Below are 15,935 nucleotides of genomic sequence, written 5' to 3'. Positions count from 1 at the left end.
GCTAAAACTTAATCATTATTTTTAGCGATTTTGTCTCATGCATATCTTTTGCACATTCGCTTGTCTAATCCTGAGGCGCCAAGCATTAGCAACAACAGTGCATCGCAGGTTTTTGTCAGTCAGTTTACAATTGATACTCATGTGGTACAGAGTTGTGCTTTGTTTGTCCCTTGTGAACATTTGCGGTTTTGTACTTTTTCGAAAAATTAAGCCTTTTTACATTCAGTTACCCATCACAGTGCAAAGGAAAATAAAGGTGATGGTAAGCGTGAATTCGATTTTATTAAACATGTCTATATCAACATATTTTTAAGGATACAAGAGTTGTATGGTGCATCTGAACCTCGTACGTGAAAATATTGGCGCATGGAATGTAAAAGGTTAGCCACCCCTGATCTATATGAAAGAATGTTTCTCTTATGTTATCTTAAATAGAATTTAGCTTGATGTAGTTTCTAATGATGACCTTAATATGAAGGGCAAAATGTTGGGAAATTAAAATATCTCATTTTAGAAATTATTTTTATAATTTCTAAAATGAGAAAATGAATAGAATCTTTTAAGTTGCTTAAAGGGTTTTTATAGGATAAAATTGCCTTCAGAAGGGCCAAATGCCATTTCTGCATTTGGCCCTTAAGTCAGATTTGGTGACAAACCAAAATGTCCTGCACCTCATCATATAGTTACATATAGAAGTCCAGTTTGACCTGGCAAAAATGTATTCACTTGCACTGTACAATATGAACTAAGTTTATCAGTCTGCTTTAGCAATCAAAGTAGAGATTAGAGATAAAAGGCAGGACTACTTTGGCTAGATCATCAACATTTATATTTGACATTATTAATTTATTGTTTAAGAGATACTTGTTCCATGAGAGGTTTCTTCAGTTATGAAAAACAAGGGATAAGTAATCCTATTTATTTAAGGCCATATATTTCAGACTGAAATATATTTGTAGTTATTAATTTGTAGTCTGATTGTTGTTATACTAGAAGCACTTTACAAGTCTTTACTTTTTTGGATAATGTAATGTTTTGCATATTGTGAGCATCTTTTAGATGTATTTTTTGTAAACTTAATCATAAAGAAGAAGAAGCAGAACATGCCTACAAAACTGTTCAATATGATGCTTACGGTTTATGTCAAGTATTTTTGAAGCACATCGTAGCTTAATTGGTAATTATCTTTTTAAACAGTGGTTACCTTATTTTTATATATTCAGCATCAGAAAAATCATGAGTTCTGTTTGTTTTCACGATATGTAAGACACTCGTGATTTGAAAACACCTGCCATTCATTATTGTGTTGCCTTTAGTATATGTTACCTGCAGGGTATTATTGAACTAAAAAATAAGTGTTCCTTGCATGTACTGAACTGATCCAGTTTTATCTGACAACTGTCTTACAACAATCTATTTAACATATAATTTACATTCCTTGCACCTGTAGTACTAGTTGCATCAAAATAAAGTCAATATATAAAAAAAGTTATTTTAAAAAGAAATTTGAATTGCTAATCTGAACAGTTATTCAGCTGTATGTATTGCATATTCCATAAATGATACTAATTTACTGCTATACAATGATTTTCAGCTAACTAGTTTAAGTCAAGGGCTGCAAGCTGAAAAGGCTTCTCGCAGTGATCTAGAAATGTATGTAGCTGTTCTTAACACCCAAAAGGCTGTGATGCAGGAAGACATGGAGAGAATTAAACAGGAACTTCAGGAAGGTATTTAAATCTGTTGCACTAGTTAAAGTAATATATGATTTTAGAAAATAAAATGTAATGGCTATATATCAAATATTGTTTTTAAAAAACTTTTTTTTAATATCACTTTGCATCTTTTAAGTATATGTATTATGGGGTGCTTAAGGGTCAAGGCTGGATAACTGGAAGGAGACCACCACATGACCTTTTGGGGAATGTGGAGAACCGACCAGTTGAGGACTGGACATCACTGGATTCTCACCTGGATGCTGAACAAACGAGGATAGGTTGACAATTTGGGATTTAGCCAACCAAATTGTATTTTTATTGGCTTAAACCATAATTCAAAATTATGTACAAATGATGGAATTTCATTTTGGCTGGGGCGCTGCCTGGTTAAACAAGACCTCCATTGTTTTTGTCAGGGAACCAGGGCAAAGAGCAAAAATTCAGCTACTGGAACAAACCTCAACTTACCATCAGCAGAAAATGAGATTGGCACAATCAACATAAGAAGTACCAATGGAAAAAAAATGTAATTAGCAGAAAAATTGGATAAGTACCAGGTCAACATAACAGGTGTTATCAAATCAAAAACAGGTGAGATCTTTCTAAAAAACATGTTATATTCAGGCAATAACAATCGGAGGAAAAGAAGGAGTAGCTATAATATTAAACACTAAATATGAGGATAATCTTCTTGAATGACATGCAGTATCAAGTAGAGTGATGTGGGCAAATATTAGAGTGGAGAACTGGTCAATGAGAATCATTCAAAAGGCATTTTCATAAATTAGATATTCAAAAAAAAAAAAGAAAGAAAGAAAAAAAAAAAATAAGAAGGGAAAAAAAATCCCTGAACCATCAATGGTTTCAGGTGGTAAATAAGTTTTATTATGATGCAGGGGACACTGATGTGTCCCCTGCATCATTGCCATAATCCTGTGTATTGTTCTCACTGTTTTAGCAGTGTGTCCCCAATATTTTAGCTCCTAGTCTACTATCACTCTCTAATTCCTTATCTCCTCCACTTCCACTAAGATATCGCCGCCACCAATTTATATACCTTGATTCTTGAATTTTAAAACCTTACCCATTACAACATTGAACTTGTAACCCTACTTAATTGTCCATTCAGCCAGTTTATTCAAGTCCTTCCGCAAAGCCACAGCAGCTATCCTACTCCTCATAGTTCTTCTCAAATTTGTGTTATCTGCAAACAGTTGCATGTCACCATTCAAACCTTTCCCAATTTCATTAATATTCAAGTTTACCAGCAATGGCCTCAGAACAGATCCTTGGAACAAACACATCACTTGGTCTTATCTTAGGTATTTCTCTTCCAGAATATACAACTTTCTGATACTTATCAGACGACTTGGCTTTACTCCAATGCACTAATCTACTCTCCAACTCTATTTTCAGTTTAATTACCAACTTGTCATTTTGCAGTCTATCAAAGATTATTGCAAAATCTAAATATGTCATTGTTTATGCATCTCCCTTGTCCAGTGCATTTGTCACCTTGTTATAATAATTAAGTAGATTGCTAAAACATGACCATTGATAACCCCATTCTGTCCATCAAAAAGAATGCTGTTCTTATTGACCCATTTCTGAATCTTCGTCCTCATTAATTTCTCTGACACTTGAATCATAATTCCAGACACACAGACTGGCATATAATTGAAAGTCTTATCACCTCTCTTATGAAGCAGAACAACTTAGCCTAGTGTAAACCCATGTCAAAAAGGTATATCAATGCTCTTGTTAAATCTGTGAAACATTCCCTCGAAATGCATGATGATATATCATCCTGCAGCCTTATTAATATCAAGTTTACTTAATTTATTCACTCACCATCAGTGCCTCCTTTGTGCACTCAAGTTCTGCATGATTTTGCATTCATGAGAATGAAAAACACCTGTGTTAATTGTTCATTTAGTATCTAAACTATATTATAAATATTAGTTTTCCTTTTACCATCTTCATCATCTGCTATCATCCTTCTATAATCTTTTTTTTTTTTTTCCACTAGGATCAGTAGCTAATTGTTGTTCATAATACACTTTTGCATCTTATAGGTGAGTGAGTCACCTTTCTCACATGCTCTTTGTCCTCCTCATGCAACAGATTATTACCACTCATACTATGCTGTCTTCATAATGCCTTCTTCCAAATTTCATGCAGCATCCTTTCATTCATCCATTTCACATCTAACCTCCCAATCTTTGGTATATGTTCAGACATTGAACTTCTTTCTGTCTAGTTTCTGATTTCATGATGTAGCTGCAGGGATGCTTAAGGGTCGAAGCTGTATAATTGAGAGGAGACCTCCACATAGCCTTAAAAGGAATGCGGAGAACCGACCAGGGCTTCTGACCTAATGTCCAATCCTCACCTTCTCGTGGTGCACCGTGTTGAGTATCTACTTGGATATTGAACAAACGAGGATGGGCTGGCAATTTGGAATTTAGCCGACCAAATTGTATTCTTATTGGTTAAACCAAAATAAAAAAAACGATGGTACAACATGACAAAATTTCATGCCGGCTGGGGCGTCGCCCGGTTAAACAAGGCCGCCGTTGTTTTCGCCAGGGAACCAGGGCGAACAGCGAAAAGTCAGCTACAGGAACAAATCTGAAAACAAACCCCAACTCAACATCACCAGTGTTAAAGATCGGTACTATCAACGTAAGAAGCCTGAATGGCAAAGAAATGGAGCTAGCTGAGGAATTAGATAAGTACCAGATCGACATAATAGGGGTGACTGAAACAAAAAAGACCAAAACTGGTGAGATCTTTCTGAGCAATAAATACAAAATGTTATATTCAGGCAATGACAACCAAGGAAAAGAAGGAGTAGCCATAATATTCAACACAAAGTACGAGGCTAATCTTCTTGAATGGCAGGCAGTCTCAAGTAGAGTAATGTGGGCAAATATGAGAATGGGGAACTGGACAATGAGACTTATTTGTGCCTATGGTCCCACAGAAGGTTCTACTAAGGTAGAAGTGGTGGAATTTTTTGATGCGTTAGAAAAAGCAACTGACACAATGAAAAATGAAAAGTTGGTCCTTGTTGGGGATCTAAATAGCAGAGTAGGAAATGATTGTGAGACATACAAAAATATTTTGGGAAAATTTGGAGAAAAGAGCAAAGCTAATAATAATGGCAAATATCTGTTGGATTTCTGCTGAGGACATGGACTGGTTATTACTAACACCATGTTCCAACATAAAAATGTGCACAAATTCACGTGGAGAGAAGAGGCAAGGAATAAGAAAAGTCTCATTGACTATGTTATTGTTGATAGTGATGTTTTCTCCCTGGTGCAGGACACCAGAGTGTACAGAGGATTTGAAATTGGAAGTGATCACTATTTAATCTTGAGCAGGATAAAATTGAATTTCATATTGAAAAGAATAACATGTAAGAAAGTTTTAAAGGGAATAAAAGTTGAGCAGCTCTCAGATGTGAACTGTAGACTAAAATACACAAAGATTATTGAAAAAAAAATGAAAGAGTTTGAGAACAGGAACCAAACCTTGGAGATTCAGTGGCAAGCCTTCAAGAAAACACCGATTGATTCAGCCAGAGAGGCATGTGGTGAGGTTGTCTGCAAGGATAGAAAAATCAGAACTCCCTGGTGGACACAGGAAGTTAAAGAGGTAGTGAAGGAAAAGAAGAAAGCATCAAAAGTTCCTGTCAAATAAGTCAGCTTGTGCTCTTAGAGAATATAGAGACAAATGCAAGAATGCTAAACACTGTGTAAAACTAGGTAAACAAAAGTCATGGGAGGACTTTGGCAAGAATATAGAAAATAAATATCAAGAAGGTGTTAAAATATTCTGGAGGTTGTTGAAGAAGCTTAGGAATGGAGGAAAGTGTGCTGTAAAAGGAGTTAGAGATGATAAAGGTGACATGAAAACGGGAGAAAAAGATATTCTTGAAGAATGGAGTAATTACTTTGAAAAACTGCTAAATGAAGCAAGCAGTGATGACAGCACAGTGGTAAAAAACACTGACCAGGCATGCAGGCAGGAATACATATCCATACTTGAAGTAGAAAAAGCCATCAAAGGCTTGAAATGTGGAAAGGCAGCTGGAGTAGATGATATTCGACCAGAAATGCTGAAGTATGGTGGTATAAGAGCTTACAGTGGCTGCACTGCATAGTTCAGAAAACCTGGACAGAGGGACGAATTCCTGATAATTGGAGTAGAGCTCTCATAGTACCTATATATAAAAAGGGAAATAAAACTGAATGTGAGAATTACAGAGGTAATTCCCTACTGAGTGTTCCTGGCAAGATCTATGCAAGTATTCTTGAGAAACGGTTGAGAAGAATTGTGTAAGAAAAGCTTGGTGAAGAACAAGCTGGATTCAGGCCAAACAGAGGCTGGCAGGATCAGATTTCACTTTACGACAAATAGTTGAGAAGTCATGGGAATATAACAAAGATCTGTATTTAAGTTTTGTCGATTTGGAAAAGGCATATGATAAGGTGCCAAGAGAGAAGCTATTCAATACACTGCAGTTATATGGTGTCAATGGGGCATTATATAAAGCAGTACTTAGTCTTTATTTGAGTTGTAAGTCAGCAGTTAGAATTGAAGGAAGTACAGGAAGATGGTTTAATGTTAAATCTGGTGTGAGACAAGGATGTACATTATCCCCTCTGTTATTCATTATCTATATGGATCACATTATGAAGGAAAGTGGTATTAAACATGATATCAAAATTGGAGATGATAATGTCAGCTCTTTGCTTTATGCGGATGATGTTATACTTCTAAATAAATCCGCTACAAGTCTGCAAGATTCTCTGACTAAATTGAATAGCTGTTGTAATAGATATGGTATGAAGGTCAGCAATAAAAAGACAAAGACAATGAAAATAGGCAGAATAATCATTGAAAATGTCAACTGTGTTGTGAATGGAGAACCTGTGGAACAAGTATAACATTTCAGCTACTTAGGCACGATTTTTACTGAAGATGGTAAATTAAATATGGAAATAGACAACAGAATCAGCAAAGCTGGTATGGTGGGAAGTCATTTGAATAAATTCATATGGAATAAGAGAGAAATTAGTCGGATCACTAAATTAGCTGTATACAAGACAGTGTTCAAACCAGTTTTAACTTATGGATCTGAGAGCTGGGTTAGAAGTAAAACACTTGACCAAAGACTAGAGACCGCAGATATGAGAGTCTTAAGAAAGATTAGAGGCGTGAACAGATGGCATCAATGGCAATATCATATTAAAAATGAGGATATTAGGAAAGACCTTGACATTGTCTGCATCCAGGAATACGTTAGCAGAGCTAATCTCAGGTGGTATGGTCATTTAAACAGAATGGGCGAGGAAAGATTAGCAAAACAAGTGTTCTCTGCCAGGTTGGCTGGAAAACAACCCAGAGGAAGACCAAGATATAGGTGGATTGATATGGTACAAAGTGCCTTAGACAATAGAAATATAAGATCTGATAATGTTGGAGTCTTGACAAGTAACAGACTGATTTGGAGGAAAATTGTAAATTGGAAGTTAGTAATGATGTAATTTTTTCATGTATTACTATCATATCCTGTACACCCCTTGTATGTACATGGCAGGAATTTAATGATGATGATGATGATGATAGTTCCACAGAGGGTTCTACTGAGGAAGAAGTGGAGGAATTTTTCAAGGCATTAGAGAAGGCAGCCAACACAATGAAAAAAGAAAAGTTGGTCCTTGTTGGAGATCTAAACAGTGGAGTAGCAAACAATTACCAGACATATAACAGTATTTTGGGAAAATTTAGAGAAAAGTGCAAAGCAAATAATAATGGTATGTACCTGCTAAATTTAGTCCATGTACTTAGGACATGGTATTATTACTAACACCATGTTCCAACATAAAAATGAACATAAATTCACATGGAGAGAAGAGGCAAGGAATAAGTAAAGTCTCATTGACTATGTTATTGTCAACAGTGATGTTTTCCTACTGGTTTAGGAATACAGAGGATTTGATAAAGGAAGTGATCACCATTTAGTGTTGAGCAGGTTAAAATTGAACTCTTATTGAAAAGAAGTGTGTAAAAAAAGTTTTGAAATTAATCAAAATTGGATGCTATCCAGATGTGAACTGTAGACTCAAATATACAAACATTATTCGAGAAAAACACTGAAGTGTTTGAAAACAAGAACCAGAGCTTGGAGATTCAATGGCAAAACCTAAAGAAAATTTTAATTCAGCCAGAGAGAAAAAGAGTTCCTGGCAAATTAGCCAGGAACTTTCAATATACTTGAAAGTAGCTTGTGCTCTTAAGGAAAAAAAAAAGAGAAAAATGTAAGCAAGCAAAACATTGTGCAAAATTAGCTAAACAAAAGTCATGGGAAAACTTTGGTAAGAACATAGAAAATAAATATCAGGAAAGTGGTAAAATATTCTGGAGGCTATCGAAAAAGCTCAGAAATTGAAGAAAGAGTACTGTAAAAAGAATGAAAGATAATACAGGAGGCATGAAAACTGAGAATAAAGATATTGTTAATGTATGGAATAATTATTTTGAATGATTGCTAAATGAAATAAGCAGTGGCAGCAAGCATGGTAGTAGTAAACACTCAGCCAGAATGTCATCTGGAATATTATTAAGAGAGACCTCCAAGGAGTCAGGAACTCATTGAAGAAGGCCATACTATTTGCGTCTGTGCACCCAGAGATTGTCGGAATAAGTGAGACATGGTTAGATGAGGATGACATCCTGACAGGAATAGAGATGGAAAGGTATGATGTGTTTCGTGAGGATAGAAGGGGTAAAAAGGGAGGGGGGGGAGTGCTATTGATGATAGAGAAAGAGTTATGTCCATACAAGGTAGAGATGCAAGAGGGAAATGGGGCCAGTGGTTTTGAGGCAGTATGGTGTGAGATAGAGGTGAATAGAATCAAATACTTGGTGGGATGTTGTTATAGACCTGGTAATGTGGATGGTGGTGATAGTGAAATGTATAGTCAAATAAGCCAAGCAAATAAGAAAAGGGTGATCATTATAGGCGATTTTAATTATGGCAATATAGACTGGAATGAAGAGATAGCAACTGGAAGTAAAGAAAATGAGTTTCTTGAGTTTTTGAGGGATAACTACCTCAGACAGTATGTAACAGAGGGCACAAGAGGATTAAGGGTCTTGGATTTGGTCATCTCATCGGAGGATGTAATTATCAATGAGGTATCAAATCATCCACCAATTGGTGAAAGTGACCATGAGGTGATTACTTGGGTGGTTGCCAGCAGTGCAAGGACCCCTGTGAAAAAAAAGGTATATGTGGAACTACAAGGAGGGTGATTATGAAGAGCTCAGGAGACAGCTTGCAGGTGTAGCATGGAATGAGGAGTTAGCTGGAAAAGAGATCAATGCAGCTTGGGGAATTTTCAAAAAATATTTAGTAGATGCAATGTCTAAATGTATATCATGGGTGAGAAGGTTAAATAAGGTAGGTGTGAGATGGATGAATAAAGAGATTAAGCATGCAATACAGAGAAAACAGGCATTGTGGAGGCAGCATAAGAGAAGTGGAAGTAACCAATTTCATGAGGTCTACAAAGACCAGGCAAGGAGGGTGACTTGGTTGGTGAGAGTAGCTAAAGAGAGGTATGAACAGCAGTTAGCTAATGAAGCTAAAAAGAATCCTAAGGAGTTTTTTCGATATATAGCCAGCAAAAGAAAGAATGACTATGGAAGGATGACACTGATTGCAGGAAATGCTATAAAGACAGCTGTTGCAGAATGTGTGGTGGAGATACTTAATGAGCAGTTCATAAAGATCTTTCAATCTTGTGAATGTGACTTCATGGAGAGATTAAGAGCAGTTGATGATGGGGAGGAGAGACTGACTGTAAGTGAGCAAGAGGTGTTTGGGGAGTTGAGTAAACTAGATGTAAATAAAGCTGTGGGACTTGATAATATATCACCGCGTATTCTGAAGGAACGTGCCAGAGAGTTGACACCTGCCTTGACATATTTTTTTAATACAAGTCTTGCACTTGGTCAAGTCCCTAAAGAGTGGAAGGAGGGCAAGATTGTGCCACTTCATAAAGGAGGTGATCGAACTCAAGCATCAAACTATAGGCCTATCTGTGTGTCAGATGTTGTGGTTAAGTTGTTGGAGAAGCTTGTGAGAACTAGGACCCAGAGTTGGGTTGACAACAATGGTATAATCTTTGATGGATAGCATGGATTTGCTAAAGGGAGGTCATGTTTTAGTAATCTACTTACTTATTACAATAAAGTGACTGCTTCCTTGGACAGAGGAGAAGGATACACAGTAATATACTTGGATTTCGCAAAAGCTTTTGATAGAGTACCTCATGATAAGTTGACAGTCAAACTAGAGCAGATGGGGTTGGATATTAGATTAGTGCATTGGATTGGAGACTGGCTATCTGATAGGTATCAACAAGTTGTGTATGGGGGTGCAATATCCAGGAAAAGGAAAGTCACTAGTGGAGTGCCTCAGGGATCTGTTTTAGGGCCATTATTATTTAACTTGTATATTAATGATATTGGCGAAGATTTGGATGGAGATATTCAGTTGTTTCCAGATGATGCAAAGTTGGGACGAACCATAAAGAGTAGTGAAGATGTTGTGGCCTTGCAAGAAGACTTGAATAAATTGAGTGATTGGGCAAACAAATGGGGATGTGAGTTCAATGTTGCAAAATGTAAGGTTTTAAAATTTGGAAAACAAAGATGGGATGCAGAATTTATGCTTGGTGAGAATATATTGTTGGAAGTAGAGGAAATAAGGGATCTGGGGGGTGATAGTGGATAAGGATCTAAAATTTAGGGGACACATTGCCAAAATTGTGAAGACAACACAAAGACTTCTGGGAATGATGTGGAGGACACTGATGTGTAGAAGTAGGGAGATTCTTGTTCCATTGTATAAGGCTTTGATTAGGCCACACATGGACTATTGTGCCCAGATTTGGTCACCTGGTTTTCAGAAGGATGAAGAGATGTTGGAAAAGGTCCAAAGGCGACTGACTAAGGTAGTTTCTGACCTCTGGAATGTCGAGTATGAGGAAAAATTGAAAAGATGTAATTTGCAGAGTCTAGTGGAGAGAAGGAAGAGGGGAGATGTGATAGAGACCTACAAGTTGGTAAGGGGTTGTTATAGGATCAATGGTGGAGAAGTTCTACAGAGAATAGTGGGAGATCAGGGGAGAACCAGAGGTCATCCCTGGAAACTGTATAAAGAGGGTGTGAGCAGGGGAGTGAGAGGCATTTTTTTTTCGTGCAGAGTTGTGAGTGATTGGAATGCCTTGCCTGAGAATGTGGTGTCTGCAAGGAGTTTGAATGTGTTTAAGACGCGATATGATGAGATGTGTGTGAGATAAAAGGACCTCCTAGATGAGTCTTTGACTCCATGAGGTCTTGTTGAATCATCATCATAATAATAATAATATTTGCACCAGCTGTCAAGCCTGTTCTTGAATTCATTCACACTACTTGCACATACAACATCCAAAGGCAATCCATTCCAAGCATGCACTACTCTATGAGAGAGAAATCTAGACCTAACCTTCCTTCTTGACGGCATTCATTCTCAACTTCCATGGACGCCCTTGCGTCCTTTTCCCGATCCTCCTTAAAATGAAAAATTTGATCTACTGAAACTCTGTATGACTCTTTCAGAAGTTTGTAAGTCTCAATCATATCACCCCTCTTTCTCCTACTGCCTGCAGCCTATAAATTCTCAAGCTGTCTTCATAATCAGTATTCCACAATCCTGATATCATTTTTGACTCTTCTTTGCATTCTCTTCACTATATCAGAATCATGGAAACCAGGACACCAGACCTGTGCACAATAGTCCAAGTGAGGTCTTATCAAGTCCTTGTAAAGAGGCAAAATGACTTCCTTATATTTGACCAGAAAGGATAAAATATGGAGGTTAACAGTTTTACAGTAGCTACACTGCATAATTCAGAAAGCCTGGTCAGAGGGTCGAGCTCTAGATAATTGGAGTAGAGCGCTCACAGAACCCATCTATAAAAAAGGAATAAAGCTGAACATGAGAATTGAAAATTTTTCTGTTGAGTATTCCTTGCAAGAATTCTTGAGAAATGGCTAAAATTGTGGAGGAGAAGCTTGGAGAACAAGCTGGGTTAAGGCCAAACTGAGGTTGTCAGGATCAGATTTTCACTTTAAGGCAAATTGTTGAGAAATGTGGGAATATAACAAGGATTTGTATGTAAATTTTGTTGATCTGGAAAAGGCATGACAAGGTGCAAAGAGAATACTCTTCAAAATGGTCCAGTTAATGGTGTAAACAGGACATCATATCAGGCAATACATAGTCTCCATTGAAGCTGTAAGTCTGCAGTTTGACTTGAAGGGGGGGGGACAGGAAGATGATTGTAACTAAAATCAGGTGTGTGACAAGGGTATACGTTATTTCCACTGTTATTCACTATCTATATGGATTATATTATGAAGGAAAGTTGTATTAAATCTCATATCAGAATTGGAGATGTTAATCTCAGCTCTTTACTTTATGCAGATGATGTTATACTTTTAAATAAATCCAGCATAAGTCTATAAGATTCTCTGACCGAATTGAATTGCTGCCGTAATAAATTTGGTATGAAAATCGGCATTAAAAAGACAATGAAAATAGGCAGAAACATTGAAAACATCAACCGTATCCTGAATGGTGGATCTATAAAACAAGTAAACCATTTCAGCTATTTAGGCACAATTAGTGAAAATGGTAAATTAAATGTGGAAATAGAAAACAAAATTAGTAAAGCTGGTATGATAGGAAGTCAACTGAATAAATTTATGTGGAATAAGAAAGAAATTAGTCAAAATACTACATTAGTTGTATACAAGACATTGTTCAAACCAATTTTTACTTGGATCTGAGAGCTGGGTTAGAAATAACACACTTGATCAAAGACCTCTGATATGAGATCTCTGAAAAATATTAGTGGAGTGAACAGATTTCATCAATGGCAGTATCACATTAAAAATGAGGATATTGTGAAAGAACTTGTCATTGTTAGCATTCAGGAATGTGTTAGTAGAGCTAATCTCAGGTGGTATGGTCACTTAAACAGAAAATTAGCAAAACAAGCATTCTTTTCTAGGTTGGCAGGAAAAAGACCCAGAGGAAGATCAAGATGTAGGTGGATTGATACAGTAAAAAGTGGAAGACTGAAATATAAGATCTGATAATATTGGAATCTTGACAGATAACAGTTTAGTTTGCAGAAAAATTGTTGATCAGAAGTTAGTAATGGTGTATGTAGTACTTTTTCATGTAGTACTATCATAATTATCCTCTACACCCCTCCCCCTCAGGGGGTGTAGAGGATAATTATGATAATACTTTATGATGGTACATATAAGGAATTTTCTGATGAATTTTCAAATATTCCACATGAGGATGATATTATGAGAAATAGCTTGATGCATTGCCTTAGCATGACATACTGTATATGGTAGAAAAATTCAGTACTTAGAAAGTAGTAAAAGGATGTCCAAATGAAACCGTGACTGTATCCATACAATTAAGTAAATAAATAAATTGCACAGACAATTAAATGGATGAATAAGACTTGGAAGTAAGAGCTGCATAAAACGAAAATATTTTGGATCCAATATTAGGAGAAAGGTGACTGGTCCAGGAGCAGTATTAAGAGTGTTGTGGTATATCGTAGTGAATGTCAAATCAGACAATGATAACTGTTTTTTATAGCCTGAATCTGATTTTAGAAGGCAGTCGGAGAAAATGTTTTGCTGAGTACTTGTACAAGTAAAAAAAAACATGGAGTTGTTAGTCATTTTCTTTGTAAAGTGTACATCCCAAGTATATCCATTAGCTATTTCCACCTCAACAACTAGATCTTCTAGGTGTTGAGGTGGAAATAGATGTAAGGATAGAAGTAGATGAACTGGAGTATTAAAGCTATTGCAAAATATGATTCAAACAGAGTGACAGGATTTGATGGAATATTGGCAAGGGTGCTAAAGGAAATGTGGTTTCCAACTTGAGTTTCAGTAAGAGCACAGTTCCTTCTGAGTAGGAGGACACCCAGATAATTCTTTTATACTAGAGTGGTATACAGAATCAACCAATTAGGATATCCATCAATTATTGAGTAGTATCTTGATCTTCAGTAGAGGAGTGCATAGCTTTGTTAAAGGTAATTATTGATTCAGCAGTTTGTTTGCTGATGTTTTATAATAGTGACCATAGAGTTGGATTTCAGTGTTCCACATGGGAGGTTGTTATACAGACTGAAAAGATGGGTATGCAAAATAGGCCAGTGGCTAACTGATGAGTTAGAGAGTGATGTATGAAGATTCTGACTTTCGGAAGAGGATGACCAGTGGGCCGCTGTAGGGTTCTTAATTTATATATGAATGATATTGAGATTAATTTGGATAGCAGCACAGTTATTTGCCACTTGTGGTAAATAACTGTGTGCTGTAACTTGAAGGCTGATCAGAACAAATTATAGGGTTTGATAAGTGAACTATCTATACCACAGTACTTTTGGATTTCAGTATTCCACATGAGAGGTTTTTATACAAACTGAAAAGGATGGGTGTGCAAAATAGGCTAGTGGCTAACTGGTGAGAGAGTAATGTATGGAGATTCTGACTTTCGGAGAAGGGTGACCGGTGGGCCACTGTAGGGTTCTAATTTGTGTATGTATATGAATGATATTGAGATTGATTTGAATAGCAGCATACAGTTATTTGCCACTGATGTAAAGTTAAAAAGAACATTTTTGATACAGATTTGAAGGCTGTTCAGAACAAATTATTTTTATTGGTTCTAATATATGAGTGTTTTAGGTGCAAGTTTATTCAGGAGTGGAGTCTAAAAGACGGCTTGTGACTAGTGGAATGCCACAGGGCTCTGTTCTTGGACCACTGCTTTTCAATTTGTTCATCAATGATATAGGAAAAGATTTGAGAGGAAGTGTTCACTTGTTTGCTGATGATGCAAACTTGGGTAGAGCAATTATGAGTGCACAGGATGTCAAAATTTTACAGGATGATTTGGATAGTTTGGAGGACTGGGCTAGGAAAAATGAATGTCAATTTAATGTGCCAAAGTGTAAGGTTATGCACTTTGGGGTGGAAAGAATAGCAGCAGTATATCGCATTGGTGGAACTGTACTCCAGGAGATTGATGAGGCCAGGGATTTGGAAGTGTTGGTGGATAGGGAATTGAAGTTTAGGGGGCACATTGCAAAAGTGACTAAATCAGCTCATCAAATCACTTGGCTTCTGAAAAATACTTTAACATGCAGAGACAAACAAGTTGTTGTTCCTCTGTATCGAGCCTTGATAAGACCCCATCTGGACTACTGTGCCCAGTTATGGGCACCAGGGTTTCTTCGTGATGGGGAGGAAGTGGAGAGGATCCAGAGACGAGTGACCAAGATGATAGCAGGTCTGTGGAATGAACCTTATGAGAATAGGTTGAAGATTTGTGGTTTGCAGAAATTGGTCGATAGGCGAAGGAGGGGTGATATGATTGAGACATTCAAATTACTGAAGGATTTCTATAAGATTGATCCAGAAGATATTTTTGAAAATATGACTGGTGGTGGGAGGACTAGGGGCCATGAATGGAAACTGGGCAAGAACGTGGTTGAAAAGGGTGTTAGAGCTAGGTTTTTTACTTGGAGAGTAGTGAATGAGTGGAATAACCTTCCAGAGTCTGTTGTGGGTGCTACGACCGTGAATGAGTTCAAGGCAAGGTATGATAGATACTGTGTGAATGTCGAATAGTTGTTCTTGACATGATGTTAGGGCCTCCCTCAATGAGTCTGTCGACTCCTTGGAGTTGCCCGGAACAATAATAATAATAATATTTAATTATCCTATAGGATATCTACATCACCTTTATCAATTATTGCTCACCCTCGTTTGCTCTACTTAAAAGACATAGTTGAAGAATTTAGTTGTAATGTTTTTTATTTTTTATTAATGCAAAATTAAGGATTTTTCTGCCCACTATTTTTTAACCAGACAGACGTCTAGAATACTTTACAGAACCTAATGTCATGCTATGAAATTCCATTCTGTACCAGCTTTGTCTGAGCAGAAAATTATTATAGCAGAATGTGATTTAACTGATCTCACTGTGCTTGCTTTAAAAATACATATTTTTAAATTTTCATTGATTTTATTCAAATGTAATATTAT

General features: G+C 36.7%; 1 protein-coding gene across 3 annotated transcripts in view; it reads left to right on the top strand.

Annotated features, from left to right (window-relative positions):
• Positions 1-15,935, top strand: part of LOC150102033 (rab GTPase-binding effector protein 1-like) — a 555,334-nt gene that overhangs the window by 269,492 nt on the left and 269,907 nt on the right. For all 3 annotated transcript variants that reach the window (XR_016549014.1, XM_090400151.1, XM_090400153.1), the window contains one exon: positions 1,595-1,730. Coding sequence is in view for 2 of the 3 variants with exons in the window: in XM_090400151.1 (XP_090256277.1) it covers positions 1,595-1,730 (136 nt within the window). In the remaining variant the exon portion in view is untranslated. The remainder of the gene's footprint in view (positions 1-1,594; positions 1,731-15,935) is intronic.

Source organism: Typopeltis vanoorti, chromosome 11 (assembly GCF_054136105.1).
Source record: "Typopeltis vanoorti isolate ZY-2024b chromosome 11, IOZ_Tvanoo_1.0, whole genome shotgun sequence".
In the NCBI taxonomy this organism is placed as follows: Eukaryota; Metazoa; Arthropoda; class Arachnida; order Uropygi; family Thelyphonidae; genus Typopeltis; species Typopeltis vanoorti.
This window is presented reverse-complemented; position numbering and strand designations above follow the sequence as displayed.